Here is a 19501-nt window from a genome sequence, read left to right as displayed (position 1 = left end):
TACATAGAACACTACTGTATCTGTGTGCGGGGTTCAGTCAAAGTCATTTTACAGAAACTAAGATATGCTAAGCAGCGTGAAAGGCTGGGTCAGCCCTCTTAGTGTTAAAACCCACGTCCTTCAGGATATAAATAGCCCTTTGTAGCCGACTGTAAAGCATGGACAAACTTAGGCTCATATTTATACTCTGTTTGCGCCGGATTTGCGTCATTTGTTTTAACGCAAATTCAGTGCAAACTTTACTCCATATTTATACTTTGGCGCCAGACCCATCCAGCGCCAAAGTTATGGAGCTTGAGTCATTGTTTGTACGTGAAAACCTACCTTGCGCTAATGACATGCAAGGTAGGCGTTCCCGTGCAAAAAATGACTCTAAGGCATGTGCGCCTTATTTATCCTCCGGCGTCAAAATGACGCACAGGAGGAGGCGGGCCTTAAAACATGGCACCCAGACAGATTTGCGCCGTTTTTTAACACCTGGGTCAGGGTAGGCGTTAAGGGCCCTGTGGGATCATTTCCATGGTGGGAGACCATGGAAACAGTCCACAAATGCCCTGCCCTGCCCTGCACTCAGGGACACCCCCTGCCACCCTCGCCCACCCCTGGAGGACACCCATGGATGGGGGGACCCATCCATGGTGAGTGCAGGTAAGTATAATTTATTTTTTAAGTGGTATGGGGGGCCTAACTTGGGCCCCCCTACATGCCATTGTGCCCAAGACGTCCCCTGGGCATGGCTATTTGGCAGGGGGGCAGGACTCCTGTCTTTGCTAAAACAGGAGTCATTTCCATGGGGGTTGAGCATCAAAAAATTGCGCAAGTAAGGTTAGAGCCAATATTTTTGACTCTAACTTGACTTGCACCATTCTTTGGCGCACAGCCCCCAGTCTTCCCTTCGCCTCCGCTGCCCGGTTAGAGTCATTTATTTTGACGCTAACCAGGCTGCAGCGCAGGCTAACATAATTCCATAAATAAGGTGCCCGGCTAGCGCGTTGGAATGGCGTTAGTCAGCGGTAAACTTTTTAAAGCAAATCTGCACTAGCGCTGATTTGCGTCAAAAAGTATAAATATGGGCCTTAGTGATAAAATTAATTAGAAAATCAAAAGTACTCATGTGCAGTTATTTATTTATTCATTTATTTACTTAGTAGTCTTATAATATGCCGCCTTTCAGATATGTCAGAGTGCTACTGATGAGCAAAGTCTTGGAATCCTGATTAGAAGGGAGGAATTAGAGTTAGAGAAAAAGTGGTGGGTCCCATATTCTTTAAACGATTTTGTGAGATTAGATGAGGATGATCAGGAAAAGATCAAATTTCATGTCTTTCCAGAAGAACAGATGGTTTGTTTCTGCTCTCAGGATTAGGTACAGTGTGTGCCACATGCAGTAAAAGCACTAAAAGTGACACAGATATCTTATAGTTCAGCTCATTGTAGTAAGGCCCCATTAATATGTTATTTGAAAACCTGTGATTGTGACCACTCGCTGAAATTCTCAGTGAAGGACACAATGCCATCAAGGAAATAACCATTTAAGTCAATGATGCTGGTGAAACACATATCACAACAATCGGGTCCTAACCTTGTTAAGTAGTGTTTATGGTCATCATACTGTTATATTTTGGTAGGCGGACCCCCACCTGTTACAGATACAATGGAATTGGAAGCCAAGGACATTAATTTGTGCTGATGCTGGATTTGCGCAATATTAAATTTAATTTTCTCTCTATTCATCTTAAAAATTCACAATTTCATACCTATGAATTATTACCTACAAAAGACCGTTGTGACATCAGACTCGGAGTCAAATGTTCAATGATGATCTTTGGTGATTAGTGACTAGGGTGTGGGTATCTCCATTCTAATGAGGTAAAATTAAGTGTATGAAGCATTACCAACAGGAGAGTGCTCACAACCTTTTCCCTGCTTACAGTATCTTGATAAAGTGATTCAATGACGACCTCGTTGTTTTGCTGTGAAAGCTGCTTACCATTCACCTTTTAATGGTGGCCTCCTTTTCAGAGAGTAGAAGTTCAACTGTGGGTGATGGATATTGAACCCTCTTAACTTGATATTTCCATCATTCTTAGACACCTGATCATATCCAGCTCCAGGATTAGTGAATGTTACGGATAACCGACTACTTGTATTTGCAGTGTAAAAATATCCTGCCTGAGTGATACGTTCATCAGCCATTTGTTCCCTTCCTTTTATAGATGTGTTCAGCCTTCCTTCATCAAAATCTCTGGAAAAGTGTTTTCTTTATTATCAACTCTGCTTGAAATACTGGACACAAAGCTTCCAGATCATTCCCTAGGTCTCTGTCACATCAATTTTTGTCTGGGTTATGAAAAGTGCATTGAACTTAGCACAAGGTCACCTACTTGAAGTGCTGCTTGAGGTCCTGGACAAATTAGGGACTTCGTTCATTGTGCTTGATCCTCTACCAGAAGGAGACAAATCCATAACAGAGTATTAGTTATGCCCTAACAATACTCAAACAGAGGTTCTCCACCTCTGCCCTGAAAACCTCCATATCCTATCTACTTTCTGGACCCTGCCATCATCCCTCCCCAACCCCTTCAAATTCCTAAAATATCTCTGAGTTTTATTTGACCATAAATGTTCCTTTTCTACTCAGGCTATCTCTATTTCAAAAGAGAAATCTTCTAGCGTTATTATCTGTGAGGCCCATGCCCCATTGATTATTGCAATGGAGTCCTCATGGACCTACTGCCCAAACGTAGGCCACTCCACTAAGCGCGGGAATCAATGCTTCCCCTCTGATCCATATAAACCAACACAAGGACAACCCTATACACCCATCGGGATTAGGGTAAACATGTCATATACACACAGCAGTCCATTGGAACTCATTCAAAGTAGGAGACCTCTTTGTAATTTAGAGAAGTCCAATAATCAATAGAAAAAACATTTCTCCATACAACAAATGTTCGGGTAACACTAAAGACCACAGAGAATATAAATCAACAACTCCTGTGTTTTTTTCTGTCAATTGTTTATATTGGAAGATATATATATTGGCAATTCACATGCAGGCAAAAACGTAATGTCTACAATGCAGTGGTTAAGTGAAACAATATTTACAAATACATATAAATGAAGACACTGTGTAATTACCTGGTTTACATAATATTCCTTGTTATGAAACTCGGGGTTCTGTGAAATACATCACAGTGCCTCCTTATTAAAAAGAGTTTGTTCAACAAAAACCAAGGAGGATATGGGGGATTGTCAATTTTTCAACCCAGTGCAAGTTAAGAGGTTTGATCCGGAGCAAGTCATCTGACCCTTCAGCCACCATGTTAGGTTGAGCCTCTGATCCTCAATTTGAACAACATAGATCATAACACCCCAGGTCTAAAATCACATCATCGACTCCCTATTGAACAAAGGCTTGATGTAAAAACCCTTCACCTGTTCATTAAAGGCCTGTGCATCTCAGCACTAGACAACCTTGCTGTAAGAAAGTAGATTATTATTAGGTTAGGCAGCCACCCACCTCCAGGAGTAACAGCACAAGCTTGTCAGAGTGAATCCCAAAGTCAATAAATTAACCTCCGCTCATTCCCACTTGGCAGCTATGGTACAGAGCAGACAGGCAATGTGTAAAGTATTTATACATTACCCAAACAGTAATAAATTGAAAACATCAAACAATAAAAATCCCAAACCAAATTAAATACATTTTAATAAACAGAATTACACCAAAATGGCAACAATATAATAACCAGCCAGAGATATGAATTTATAATGTTTTAATTGAAAATAGCACCAAAAAGCACTGTGCGTAGTTTAAGGAAGTTTAAGGAATGGTAGTTTAAGGAAGCTTGAGTGCGAGGTAGCAGCGTTCAGATTCACCAATCAGGTATATCCCAGTCATAGATTTTACCATCTGACCTAGGACCTGATTTATATTTTGGCGAAATGCCTGTTTCTCCTCCCAGGTAATGGAGTAAATTACTCCATCCCCCTGGCAGAGATATGGCCCGCCAGATTTAGCTGGCGGTCATTTCTAAAGCATTGGCAGGAGCAGCCATCATGGTGGTTCCTGACAATGCTTTTCGCATTTAATTTTAAAAAGCGGGGTTTTAAAAAAAATAAAAAACATGACAACGCCTTCGCCATAGTAGTTATCTCCGATGGCAAGGGGGGCAGTTGTTGTTTTTCACTGTCCCTGTCAATTAGTTATACCCTAATGTTTTGCTTTTACTAATTACTGAGCTGAGAAAAATCTCTGGAATGCACTTCCCAGTTCAAAGAAGACATTAATTATTATTTCACCGCAAGGTTCCTAATAAAGGAGGTTAGCATGTTAAAAGCTCATGTTTAAAAATAGTCACAGCAGTGAAAGGAAAATATATTAAAATGATTATCAACTGTAATGTACACAGCAAATATATATAGTTATGATAATATTGTGCAAAGCAAGTAATGAAGTATAAATGAATCACCGTAGGGCCTGCCAAGCTCTTCATCTTTCTCATGCCAGCAAGAAGATGACCCCTGTTCAACTGCGAGAAAGAGATCTCCACACTCATGGGACAGGTGTCAGGCATCTGACGTCTAATCTTGACCGAGGTCTCGGAATTCACCGCTACTGAGCAGGGCCATCTTTTTATATCTTAAAGAACCAAAGAAGGGCTTTCTGGAAAAACCCTTCCCATAAAAAAGAAATATTCAAAAATGCTGGCTAATGTAGGTCAGAGTTGAAAGAAACAGGTTGTAACTGGCCAGTTTCTCAAATTGTCTCTCCCAAGCCGTTCCCTGCTTGCACTATAAACACCAGTCTGGTAAATTCTTATCGTGCTGATTGCCTACCTCCTCCAAATTATGTACTGGTTGTTCAGTGATAATATGTCCTAGCTCTTCAGTGAGAAAGAGCATGAAAATAATCACAGTTTACAATTTGGAAAATCACAGATGCATTTAACATGGCAGTGTCTAACATTACGATAAAGTCAATAGGCAGCTAAACTGAATACAAAATGTAGTAACAACAAATCCAGTTGCAAAGTGGTACAACACAAAGTCAGTGGTCAAAAACACATATTTCACCACACCTAACAAAGTCCAAACTAGGGTGCTCCACCTCAGCACCTCAAACACCAGCCAGTGGGTAGAGGTGACTCCAAAACACTCCCTATCCAATGGGGAAAATGTTCCCAGAGGCAACCCTCCCAACTTCTGCAGCACATCTCATTTGCCTAACTGCAAACTATCCCACATTGCACCTTTCTAATGGAAATCCAAGATGGCAGAGACCTCCTGCCATCTAAGGGAGCATGTGTATCAGTTAGGAGTGTGTTTAGGGAAATGAGCTGTCCTCTCCCTTGAGTCCACTCAAAACTGGTTCTGGGAGTAGCTTTCCTCCCACTGGTTTCAGAGCCATACCAGTGTGGGCCTTGGAGATAAAGGTTTTCCTTTCTTCAGGTCTTCCTCACACTAAACTGTGAATGTCTGTGAATGGACAGCCTTCATCTCGGCCCCATTCAAGTTAATGAAATTTATGGGCCCACCTGAACTGTCCTTCCTGAACTGATAGAGATCACGTCCCAAACCCAGTCCATCCTCTGACCAAGCCTAAACCATTATTTTACAACAGTTTTCACAAGTACTGTCTGGGCAGCTGTTGGCAGGCTAATGCAAAATAGCCTGCAGTAAATTCAGGCAAGAAACTGGTAAACTTCAAAAGTTACTTTTATTAAATATCTAACTTCACCAATCAGTTGAAATGTTAATAAATAGGGAATATAGACTGAATGACCATTTTAGCCATTTCCTGTCAAAAGCTACTGATTAAAGTTTAGAATCTGTACTTTGACATTTTCTAGGATCCAGCTACAACCCTGCCAGTGAAAATAGCTGTTGATATCTAGTCACTGGTGCCACATGTCAAATTTAATTTTAAACATGTTCTACTTTTATATATTAGTCATCCTACCTTGTGGGTGACTATGTGTAATAAGGGGTGACATAATATTTAAAACCAGGGTTTCTGGCCTGTCAAAAAGAGTTATTTTGACTTTAATAGTAGGATTTTAGTCTGCATCAGTCATTCTATACATGATAGGCCTGAAGCCGTGTTTTACAGGCCAGCCCTGAGAATGACCCAATAGGTGCTGTAGCCCATGGGTGTAAATAAACTTACAGGCCCTGGGTGCATTTTCTACAAAATAAATTATGCATGTGGTTACAAAGTGGCGCAATGCAAGCATTTCGCCACTTTGGAAATATGGCGTGGCATTTTTCTTCCTCCAATGCCATATTAGCATTAAAAAAATGATGCTAATCTGGCGTTGGAATGGTTCAAGGCCAGCATAAATATGGCCCTTAGTGCCAGATGTGATGCCCAGTGGATTACTACAGGGATATTCATGCAAGGAATAGAATTGGGTGTTAACTCTGCATATGTGATGTGAGTGGGTGTATTTATGGCAATATGAAGGGGTAGGGATAAAAACTGGAATGGAATGGAGGTGGACAGCATGAGCCGGACAAGAGTAGAGCACATATTCTGCGAATTGCAATGACAATCATTCATATATACTTTGTAATCAATCAATGCATGGTTATTTTTTAAGTGAAAAAATAATAAAAACTGTAACAAAAAGTTACAAAATAAAATCCATGATTAGCTTCATAATTAACAATTAGGCTTCAGACAGATGCATCACATTGAGTCAGCAATGACTGGCACTCGGGATAAGATGATTTTGACATTGATGTTGGTGAGCTGTAGTTCTGATCATTGTCCGCTTCTTAGCTTACAGTGGCAAAAATTGATCATCTCATGCCTAGCTTTTCGTAACACCATCCATGCAGGTGCTCTGAATAACACACTCAAATTCCCTGACTGAACCCAAAAATTCTGTCACGCTTGTTTTATTCTGAAAAGCTGCATTCATATCAGCAATTTGTTGAAATGTTCACTCTTTCTTAATGTGAGAGAGAGAATGCAGTTCAAATTGATTTGCCTGGTTAATCGTGCTCTACACAGTCATGGCCAAATCAATTGAGATCTAGAATGAGTAAACTCAATCCCTTGAGTAAAGAGGTAAACTTATAAAGTCTATGTTTCGCTCGAAAGGCTAATAAGGAGTGTCCTTTGCAGTCCAACAGATGCAGTTGTGCACCTTACAAGCTTTGCTTTAGAGAAGAATAAGCTTTCTGCAACTTTTCAAAGTCTTATAAATGTGTTTTGTACTGTCTTTAATCTCTGACATCTGTCACACTCTAAGACACGGTGGGTCCTTAAGTGACTGGTAATCTGCAACATGCTCTCTGAAGCAGTATTAGCATCACTGAGCACTCTACAAGACAAATAAGCAAACAAACCAACTCTTCTGAACGGTCTTTCATGTGATTTGATTTTCTAAAATCTACCATGTGCTCACTTTAGACAGGAGATTTCTCATAGGTATCCCAGTTTTGTGTTCTACCACCTGTCACATACAATACAGTTGCGGCTGGCGACCAGGAAAAGTGGTGGGGCAGGGGAGGGAGGAATAAAACTAAAAAAAAAAAAAAAAAACTTACCTGAACCTCACTGCTGCCTGGGTCGGTAACTCAGCAACAGTGCCGGTTTGGAGAGAGGTCTTGTGCTGATGTGTGTTTGGCCGGCCAAACATACATGCGCACTAAGGGGAGTGCTCTGTGCACTCTCCTCACTGCTTGTCACAGCCATGGCCCCGCCCCTTTAAAAATAAAAATAAAACAATAATAAACATAGTTTATTATCGTTTTATTTTTAAAGGATTTTCAGCTCCTGCTGCCATAGCGGAGGAGCCGCCCCTGACAATACTATATAGAGTGGGCTTTGGGTCAACGCATGATTTGAGGGCTGTTTTATCTATCTCAGTTCCGTGTTCTTGAGTGAATCGTGTTCTTTCCTTGTTATCTTGTGCTTGTTCCATTATCTGACCAATTCTTACTATTTGCTTATGACTGGATGAGGTGTATCCTTCCACTTCCGACTTCATTATTGTAATTTTCTTTTTTCTATTTCACATGAATTTGATACTTTGCACTCAATGAAAGTTCGTGCCCTGCTCCTTCTTCTGCTCTAAACATACGGAAAATGTGTTTGAGCTCTTTCCCACCCTCTCTCATCCTTCATCACCATATCTTTCCCCTTTCCTTCAGTACTGGCTAAAGAGGCGCTTAACTCCGCAGCACATCATGTGCCAATTCATGGCAACCTTGGTGATGCCCTAGAGGTCGCCCCACAACACTTTCTTGTGCCTCAACTATAGAAATCTCTTGCCCTTATTACAAGGCGCCTGTTCTTTCTCGAGCCCTGTGCACAAGAATCGGAATTGCGAGGTTTGTGTTAGTTATCGCATGCAAACAATTTCCCAGGTAAACTTCGGCAGGTGGAACCTGCCGAATATTATCGGGGAAAACGTGGTGCGGCATGGACTATCAAATACAACGTTGTCATCTCCGATCTTGTTTTCTTTCTTATGCTAGAAAACCGAAATATTTGAGAAAACAAGGTGCTAATAATGAAGTCAGTGTAACGTTGTATGCACGATATAAATACCAGGTTGCAACAAAAAGAATTACTCGGTTAAAAAAAATTAATTTACACTAATGCTATTCTGAATTAGAAATAATTACCTGGTTTAAAAAATGTAGCGTATACCGATGCTTTTCTGAATTAGACATTGTCTGGTAAAGGAAGAGAATGTCTCACTGTGCCATAAGATGTAAGCTGCTATCTTTTCCTTTCAAACTTAAAACAAGATAGCAGATATAATGAATTCTTTTACAATAATCTAAGTACATATTTCAGTCGATTTACTCATTAGAAATGAAACGTTATGCACAAATTCACATTTATTGTACATACGAAGCAAATACATGTTGCTGTCCTGCCATCGTGTGGTCAAAAATAATATTGCATGCATTTAATCAGTTTTAATACGAAGACGCTTACTACTTTCATGCCTAGGAGCACTTACAAAGAAAGGTGCATATCTTATTAGTATGGGAGTTGGCCCTGTTTCTGTCGAGTGGCGTCTAATGGGTCTATTTCAAAGCACCTAACATGGGCAGATTCTTTTGAGTTCCAATTCCTTTATTGGGCTTGATATGGCCTTTGGAAATCATGAGAGGGCACCCAAATAAAAAAGAGGCAGGAAATTCGCAGTTTGGGTACTAAAAAAAATATGGCCCACATTAGTAAATGGAGCAATTCTGAACTTTTTGAGACAAGCAGTTTGGGTGAGCTGTGAGGGTTAGGGAGCGCTACTCATCTGTGCCGTGTTCCTTATTTGTCAAAAAGATAAACATGTTAACATCCCACTGCTCTTGAACGTACATAGTTCAATGTGTTATGAGTACGTCAACAGTAACACAAAAAGAGTCAACAGTAGACGGAGTGCTGAACAATGCAAACACTCACCCCCAGTCACAGATCTGGGTTCAATCCATCGTTCTTTTGCTCACCATGCCACCCCAGTTTGGACCCAGCCATATGCAAATCAGTCTTGACTCTGTGTCCAGCACAAACTGCCAGAACAGGTCCTCCCTGGACTGGAAAAAAGCATCCAGGAACCGGTTTCAGAATATGACCCTTCATCAGACAAGCTAACTTGAGTACAGTGGCACAGTGAGCAAGGGACCCACGTCTGGGTATACCCTTCCCACTTAGGGCAACTTTAGTAACACAAAAGGATGATGGACAGAGTACTGAACAATGCAAACACTCACCCCCAGTAATAGATCTGGGTTTCATCCATCATTCTTTTGCTCACCATGCCACCCAAGTTAGGAACCAGCCATATGCAAATGAGCCTTGACCCTGTTCCCCGTGGAAACAGTCCAGCCCGAACTACCAGGACAGGTCCTCCCTGGACTGGAAACAAGCATCCTGGAACAAGATTCAGGATATCAGTCTTCATCAGACAAGCTAGCTTGAATCCAGTAGCACAGTGAGCAAGGGACCCACGTCTGGGTATACCCTTCCCACTTAGGGCAACTTTAGCAACACAACAGGATGATAGATGGAGTGCTGAACAATGCAAACACTCACCCCCCAGTCACAGATCTGGGTTTAATCCATCGTTCTCTTGCTCACCATCCCACCCCAGTTTAGACCCAGCCATATAAAAATCAGTCTTGACCCTGTTCCCCTTGGGAACAGTCCAGCCCGAACTGCCAGGACAGGTCTTCCCAGGACCGGAAACAAGCATCCTGGACCGGTTTCAGAGTATCACCTTTCATCAGTCAGGCTAGCTTGAATCCAGTGGCCCAGTGAGCAAGGGACCTACGTCTGGGTTTACGCTTCCCACTTAGGGCAACTTAAGCAACACAAAAGGATGGACAGAATGCTAAACAATGCAAACACTCACCCCCACCCACAGATCTGGGTTTAATCCATCGTTATTTTGCTCACTATGCCACCCCAGTTTAGAACCAGCCATATCCAAATGAGTCTTGACCCAGTTCCCCATGGGAACAGTCCAGCCCGAACTGCCAGGACAGGTCCTCTCTTACCAGAAACAAGCATCCTGGGACCAGGTTCAGAGTATCACCCTTCATCAGCCAGGCTACCATGAATCCAATGACATAGTGAGCAAGGGACCCACATTTGGGTATACCCTTCCCACTTTAGGGCAACTTTAGCAACAGAAAAGGATGATGGACAGAGTGCTGAGCAATGCAAACACTCACCCCAATTACAGATCTGGGTTTAATCCATCATTCTTTTGCTCACCATGCCACCCCAGCTTGGACCCATCCATATGCAAATCAGTCTTGACCCTGTTACCCAGGGGAACAGTCCAGCCCAAACTGCCAGAACAGGTCCTCTATGGACCGGAAACAAGCATCCTGGGACCGGGGTCAGGGTATCACCCTTCATCAGCCAGGCTAGCTTAAATCCAATAGCACAGTGAGCAAGGGACCCACGTCTTGGTATACCCTTCCCACTTAGGGCAACTTTAGCAACACAAAAGGATGATGGATGGAGTGCTGACAAATGCAAACACTCACCCCCAGTCACACATTGGGTTTAATCCATCGTTCTTTTGCTCACCATGCCACCCCAGTTTAGACCCAGCCATATGCAAATCAGTCTTGACCCTGTTCCCAATGGGAACAGTCCAGCCCGAACTGCCAGGACAGGTCCTCCCTGGACAGAAAACAAGCATCCTGGGACCGGTTTCAGGGTATCACCCTTCATCTGCCAGGCTAGCTTGAATCCACTGGACCAGTGGGCAAGGGACCCACGCCTGGGTATACCTTTCCCACTCATGGCAACTTTAGCAACACAAAAGGATGATAGACAGAATGCTCAACAATGCAAACACTCACCCCAGTCACAGATCTGGGTTTAATCTGTTGTTCTCTTGCTCACCATGCCACCCCAGTTTGGACCCAGCCAAATGAAAATCAGTCTTGACCCTGTTCCCCATGGGAACCGTCCAGCCGAAACTGCCAGGACAGGTCCTCAATGGACCAGAAAAAAAGCATCCTGAAACTGGTTTCAGGGTATTACCCTTCATCAACCAAGCTACTATGAATCCAGTGACACAGTGAGCAAGGGACCCACATCTGGGTATACCCTTCCCACTTTAGGGCAACTTTAGCAATGCAAAAGGATGATGGACAGAGTGCTGAACAATGAAAACACTCACCCCCAATCACAAATCTGGGTTTAATCCATCATTCTTTTGCTCACCATGCCACCCCAGTTTGGACCCAGTTATATGCAAATCAGTCTTGACCCTGTTCCCCATGGGAACAGTCCAGCCCAAACTGCCAGGACAGCTCCTCCCTGGACCAGAAACAAGCATCCTGGGACCATTAATACCCTTCATCAGCCAGGCTGGCTTAAATCCAGTGGCCTAGTGAGCAAGGGACCCACGTCTTGGTATACCCTTCACACTTAAGTCAACTTAAGCAACACAAGAGGATCATGGACGGAATGCTGAACAATGCAAACACTCACTCCCACCCACAGATCTGGGTTTAATCCATCATTCTTTTGCTCACCATGCCACCCCAGTTTGGAACCAGCCATATACAAATAAGTCTTGACTCATAGAAACAGTCCAGCCCGAACTACCAGGACAGGTCCTTCCTGGACTGGAAACAAGCATCCTGGAACCAGGTTCAGGGTATCACCCTTTATCAGCCAGGCTAGCTTGAATCCAGTAGCACAGTGAGCAAGGGACCCACATTGGGTATACCCTTCCCACTTAGGGCAACTTTAGCAACATAAAAGGATGATGGACGGAGGGCTGACAAATGCAAACACTCACCCCCAGTAACAGATCTGAGTTTAATCCTTTGTTCTTTTGCTCACCATGCCACCCCAGTTTAGACCCAGCCATATGCAAATCAGTCTTGACACTGTTCCCAATGGGAACAGTCCAACCCGAACTGCCAGGACAGGTCCTCCCTGGACCAAAAACAAGCATTCTAGGACCAGTTTCAGGGTATCACCCTTCATCAGCCAGGCTAGCTTAAATCCACTGGCACAGTGAGCATAGTACCCACCTCTGGGTATACCCTTCCCACTTACGGCAACTTAAGCAACACAAAAGGATGATGGACAGAATGCTGAACAATGCAAACATCACCCCCACACACAGATCTGGGTTTAATCCATCGTTCCTTTGCTCACCATGCCACCCCAGTTAGGAACCAGCCATATGCAAATTAGTCTTGATGCTGTTCCCAATGGGAACAGTCCAGCCCGAACTGCCAGGACAGGTCTTCCCTGGACTGGAAACAAGCATCCTGGAACCAGTTTAAAGGTATCACCCTTAATCAACCAGGCTACCTTGAATCCAGTGGCACATTGAGCAGGGGACCCACGCCTGGGTATACCCTTCCCACTTAGGGCAACTTTAGCAACACAAAAGGATGATAGACGGAGTGCTGAGCAATGTAAACACTCACCCCTAGTCACAGATCTGGGTTTAATCTATCATTCTTTTGCTCACCATGCCACCCCAGTTTGGACCCAGCCATATGCAAATCAGTCTTGACCCTGTTCCACATGGGAACAGTCCAACCTGAACTGCCAGGACTGGTCCTCTCAGGACCATAAACAAGCATCCTGGACCCGTTTTCAGGGTATCACATTCAACAACCAAGCTAACATGAATCCAGTGACACAGTGAGCAAGGGACCCATATCTGAGTATACCCTTCCCACTTAGGGCAACTTCAGCAACACAAAAGGATGATGGACGGAGTGCTGAACAATTCAAACACTCACCCCCAGTCACAGATCTGGATTTAATCCATAGTTCTTTTGCTCACCATGCCACCCCAGTTTGGATCCAGCCATATGCAAATCAGTCTTGACCCTGTTCCCCATGGGAACAGTCCAGCCGGAACTGCCAAGGACAGGTCCTCCCTGGACTGGAAAAAAGCATCCTGGGACCGGTTTCAGGGTATCACCCTTCATCATCCAGACTAGCTTTAATCCAGTGGAGTTCGTCGACAGTGCCTTAATAATTCCTCAATCTTGACTCCCCACCATATCTTTCAGATCTCCTGGCCCCACTTTTCTACCCCTACTTCCCCCATTAGCACTTTAAGCAACTGCTGCATCTTCTTCTAGAATCTAGATTCAAAATTGTGATCGACAGATTCGACGAAGTGCTTTGTAGACTGAACATTCGCCCTCCGAGATGTTTCATAATTGTATAGACTAGCGCGCAGCAGATTACTTGGCCACAAATAGGATTTTTCACCTCTGGCTGGCCCTGCTGGTGAAAATTTCACTGGTAACTTAGCCCAATGGGATCATTTTAAGCGCACTCTTTTGGAAACTGCCATAAGTGTGATGAGGTGTTTCAGTGATGCCTCCATCTTGTAACTTTCCCATGGTTCTGGCTTTTAATTAAGTTTATTGTAGACCGGTGACTAGTGCTTTATTCAAGCTGGTGGTTGCCTGTAGGGGTGCACTGGTCTTATTTTTGGGGCGGGCACTTATCATCTTCCATCAGATTTTGACCTACCACAAGAGAGAGAAAACACACATGGAGGGATTGAAAGGCTGAATAACCATGCTAAAAGGAGAAAGCAGGAAACCTACAAGACTGAAGTAAACGTTCTGAGAGTGTCTGGTAGTGGGCATATTTACAAGAAAGTGGACCTGCCCTGCAGCACAGGGAAAGGGTAGAAATGCACTGTATTTACAAAATATGGTACATTTGTGTCCTCTCCCCCTGCGCTGGCGCCTTTTTGGCTGCTTAGCACCGCTGGGAAAGGGTGTCTGCGTTGCAAGCAGGATTTTTTTCTCTTTCTATGTGTGCCGCAAAATGTAGCAAACATAAAAAGAGGGAAAAATGAGGAGAAATAAAGATATTTCTCCTTGTCACCACTCCTCTGGGCAGGTCTACCATTATGACGCATTCCCAGGTTTACATAGCCTTGTAAATCTGTGAATGCATCAAAACCCATGGGTGTTGCATAGTAACACCAACCAACATTCCCATTGAACTCCCTCCTGATGCAGAGTAAGGCAACGCAGCAACTTGCACAGACTTACTCCATATTAACAGGCCATGAAAAACCACGCAAAGTGGCTTTGCATGGCCTCGTTGATATGGTCTGCACTCTGCCACCAGAGCATCAAAAAAAGTGCACAGAGCTTGTAAATATGCCCCATATTCTTTTACAAATTCAGCACTAATGGTGCTGTTTTGAAGTGCCTACAAATTCTCGTCCTGATGATTACCCAATCGGAAATCATACATTAGTGTTTGAAACATTGATTCTCCTACTTTTAACAGGCCATATATACTGAAGTGTAAAAATGTACCTATGTATAACTGCTACACTATTGATTACAGGGGTTATTTTTAAACATATGATTTTATCTTTTTTTTACCTTTTATTATTTTTGTTTGTGACTTAGTGGTCACACCACCATCTTTTGAACTATTTGTCAAAATAATTTATTATAAGTTTCCATTTATATGTGGCATTTGAATACAAATAGCCTTCCGTATAAGATGTGACAACATAGATTCTCCTTTGCCTTTTCTAATTAAATGGTCTATTTTTGCTGATGTAGTCTCACAACAATTACGCAAACTGCACCAAATAACTCATTTTGGAACCCTTATTCATTTTGTCTACACAATGCAAACGCAAACTTTATGAATTTGAGATGGATTCAGAGTTTTCACTTCAAACTAAGAGACTGATGGTGTCACCCACCAATGTTTAGCTCTGTATTGAGGCCAAAATAATATTTGAAAGTGAACTGAGTGCCCCGTCAGGACAATATCGGTTTCTAAGTCACCATGGCTCACAAACACAACTGTTTCCTTTGTTAGAAAGCTGCCTGCTGCCCCCACCTATTTGAAGGTTCCATTTGTGATTCCCCTATAGGCACTGTGGCTCATACTTGGCTACCAGTTAATAGTTCATCCATTATGCACAAACCATAGACTACACACAGGGTACTTAACAACACACACTGAAGTTAAGGAACTTTCTCACGGAAGAACATTTTCTAGCAAAGGTTTCCCCAGGAATGCTCCATTCAGTAGTTTTTCTTGAAAACTAATCTTCTAATCTGATGGCTTGGCACCAGATCTCTATCCAAGCTCTTATTATACAATAGGGTCCTAGAAGTGTGAAGTTGAGGATAAATGTGAGAAAGACTTGTCTATACTTTATTTATGATGATCTATAATTCTTATTAAAACCTATTTTTGTCTATTGCAGACTGCAACCCATTTGCCCAATTGATGGTCGATATGGCCCCCATGGTCAGGATGAAATCCCTCTTCGAGCGCTGCAGTTCAAACGTGGCCTACTGCACGAATTCCGTAAGGGCAATGCCACGAAGGAGCAAATCCAACTTCACAACTTAGTCCAGCAAATCCCCAATGCAATCATTATTGGGGTTCGGAAAGGAGGCACCCGAGCGCTCCTTGAGATGCTAAATTTGCATCCAGCAGTGGTGAAAGCGTCACAAGAGATTCACTTTTTCGACAATGATGAGAACTATGCCAAGGGTGTTGACTGGTACAGGAAGAAAATGCCCTTTTCATACCCTCACCAAATCACAATTGAGAAAAGTCCAGCATATTTTATAACAGAGGTGGTACCAGAAAGGATTTATAAAATGAATTCATCCATCAAGTTACTGATCATTGTCAGGGAGCCCACTACAAGAGCAGTCTCAGACTATACCCAGGTGCTGGAGGGTAAAGAGCGGAAGAACAAAACCTACTACAAATTTGAGAAACTGGCCATGGACTCAAATACCTGTGAGGTAAACACTAAGTACAAGGCTGTGAGGACCAGCATTTACACCAAACATCTGGAAAGATGGTTAAAGTACTTTCCAATTGAGCAATTCCACATAGTGGATGGCGATCGCCTCATCACAGAACCGTTGCCAGAACTGCAGCTGGTGGAGCGCTTCCTCAACCTGCCACCCAGGATCAGTCAGTACAATTTGTACTTCAACGCCACAAGGGGTTTTTATTGCTTGCGGTTCAACATTGTCTTCAACAAGTGCCTGGCGGGTAGCAAGGGACGCACACACCCAGAGGTGGATCCTTCGGTTGTTACCAAATTGCGCAAGTTTTTTCATCCCTTCAATCAAAAATTTTACCAGATCACAGGGAGGACATTTAACTGGCCATGAGCGCCACCTTTTACAACACTGTGTGTTGCACCTTGAGACACCCAGCAATGTCTGCTTGAGTATAAATATGCACTTTTCATGGACACCACTATCAAAATAGTTTTTGTTCATGCATTGTTGTAAATAGTATGTGACCAAATATTAGGTGAGAACAGTTTTGTAAACATAACTGATTTTAAAGAAATATTTACTCAAACATAGTGACCCGGCTTATATTATTGTTTTAAGCTATACACACCAAGAATGGAAAACAATTTAGCTAGTGTTCAAAGAGTAGGTGAGCAGGTATCACATTTACAGTCTGCCTTGTGGCATGGAGGTAACTCATACTTGCAGGAGCAGGCACCCAGGGCACAGACATACTCAGGTTGTAACCATTTGGAGGTGCCTCTAGTTCCTATCAGTTGAATTCTACATGAAGAGAGTTGAAAAGGGTCGAAAGAGTGGTCAAATCTGTGACTTCACTCTATCGCGTGGCACCCCACATTAGCTCCCCCACGCCTTTAAAAAAAAGAAAATTATGCTTTCCATTTCTCTTTATCTTTTCATTCCACCTAATTCCCCTCTCAAAAATATTTCAGTCTGAGCTATTATCTTGATTAAACTATCAGCCATTTTGTGAACTGCATTTAGCTCCTATCAAAGTGGCATTGGAATCTATTGTGGAGCAGTTTCAACAATATATGCTGTGTCTTCTCAATTTGTTTTAATGTGATGGGCAGTTAAATGAATTTATAATTTGCACCTTCCTCGTTCCCTGTAGATCTCATATAGATCTTCACTTCACTTTGCCTCTCACTGAAATAATAGGTAACCTCTACCTTCTAAAAGCAGACGTCCAGGTTCTAGATGCATCTGGGTAGGATATATATGTACATCTCGTGAAGAGTGAAGCATGTGTGTCTGTGGCTAGGAAAATTAAATATTGGAAGAAACTAATAGTCATCATCCTAAGAAAACTGAATGCTGGAATGAACTAAAAGGTATACAGCTTTGCTTCATTGAAAGATCTGCAATTTTGCGTAGATGGACCACATTGACCAGAATACACTGGGAGAGCTACTGAGTCGTGTTTCACATCTATCTATCTATCTATCTATCTATCTATCTATCTATCTATCTATCTATCTATCTATCTATCGATCTTCACCATTCCTGAATTCCTAGTAAAAACAGGTACTGACACAGCTGGAGTACTTAAAATTGCTTCTATTGTCAGCAGACCCTAACGCATATCAGCAGATACAACTGCCTTGTTCACACAAAGTAGAGGCCACTTTGGTTTGTTTACATACAGCCAAATCACAAGAACACAGCGGCTCTAGCACAGAAGAAAGACTACTGCTTTTCTGGCGTGCTACTTATAAAAACAAATCATAAAGACACCTCATGTGCACAAACGAAAACTAAAGACCTAATAGCATTAATATCGCATAACATTCTTTGCCTAGGCACTGTTGGACTCGACTTTTAAATGAATTCATTTCTATCTATCTAAACCTGTCAAGCTGTCATTAAGAAACATTATCATTCAAATAGTAACTCAGGGCTTAGCTTGCAGGGCCACTTTACCCTTATATATCATCTGCAGGGTCGAAGGCTAAGTTTGCTTGAGGAATGGAATACTTAAAATGTATTCATTAATTAAAAAATATTTATTCTGCTCACACTGGGCATTATTAAAAATCACAGAGTACCTTTGGTAACCTCTAAATTTCCCTTTGTGGAGGAAGGAAGACCCGTGTAAAATCACTTTTTATATAAATCTACAATGGCGAACATCAAGGCCCATATTTATACTTTTTGACGCTAAACTGCGCTAACGCAGTTTAGCGTCAAAAAATTTAGCGCCGTCTAACGCCATTCTGAAGCGCCATGCGGGCGCCGTATTTATGGAATGGCGTTAGCCGGCGCTAGCAGACCGGCGCTGCCTGGTGTGCGTGGAAAAAAAACACGTAGACCAGGCAGCGCCGGCGTAGGGGGAAAATGGCGTTAGGGCGTCTTAAAATGGGGCAAGTCAGGTTGAGGCAAAAAAATCGCCTCAACCCGATTTGCGCCATTATTTTCGACGCCCAGACGCCATTTAAATGACTCCTGTCTTAGTAAAGACAGGAGTCATGCCCACTTGCCCAATGGCCATGCCCAGGGGACTTATGTCCCCTGGGCATGGTCATTGGGCATAGTGGCATGTAGGGGGGCACAAATAAGGCCCCCCTATGCCACCCAAAAAAAATTAAAAAATATAAAAAATTATACTTACCTGAACTTACCTGAATGTCCCTGGGGTGGGTCCCTCCATCCTTGGGTGTCCTCCTGGGGTGGGCAGGGGTGGCAGGGGGGTCCCTGGGGGCAGGGGAGGGCACCTGTGGGCTCATTTTGAGCCCACAGGCCCCTTAACGCCTACCCTGACCCAGGCGTTAAATAGTGGCGCAAATGCAGGGTTTTTTGACCCGCCACCTCCCGGGCGTGACTTTTGCCCGGGAGTATAAATACGACGCATTTGCGTCGCCGTCATTTTTTTAGACGGGAACACCTTCCTTGCATCTCATTAACGCAAGGAAGGCGTTCACGCAAAAAAATGACGCTATTTGCCCATACTTTGGCGCTAGACGCGTCTAACGCCAAAGTATAAATATGGCGTTAGTTTTGCGCCGAATTTGCGTCGAAAAAAACGACGCTAATTCGGCGCAAACGGAGTATAAATACGGGCCCAAGTGTTGCACATGCCGGATGTCAGAATATAACGTTCAAAATGTCATCTGATATATTCTCCTAAATATTGGTTACACAAATATTGCACCACATATGTAGATTTTCTATTATTAACTACATTGAATTATATTTA

At 42.9% G+C, this 19501-nt stretch overlaps 1 protein-coding gene across 1 annotated transcript in view; it reads left to right on the top strand.

Moving 5' to 3' along the window:
• The window catches only part of HS3ST5 (heparan sulfate-glucosamine 3-sulfotransferase 5), a 514857-nt gene extending 496715 nt beyond the window's left edge, over window positions 1–18142 (top strand). The window contains exon 5 of the mRNA XM_069234547.1: window positions 15726–18142. Within this exon, the coding sequence (XP_069090648.1) occupies window positions 15726–16656 (931 nt within the window). The 3' untranslated portion in view covers window positions 16657–18142. The remainder of the gene's footprint in view (window positions 1–15725) is intronic.
• The last annotated feature ends 1359 nt before the right edge of the window (window positions 18143–19501 follow it).

The sequence above is a fragment of the Pleurodeles waltl genome, chromosome 5 (assembly GCF_031143425.1).
Source record: "Pleurodeles waltl isolate 20211129_DDA chromosome 5, aPleWal1.hap1.20221129, whole genome shotgun sequence".
In the NCBI taxonomy this organism is placed as follows: domain Eukaryota; kingdom Metazoa; phylum Chordata; class Amphibia; order Caudata; family Salamandridae; genus Pleurodeles; species Pleurodeles waltl.
This window is presented reverse-complemented; position numbering and strand designations above follow the sequence as displayed.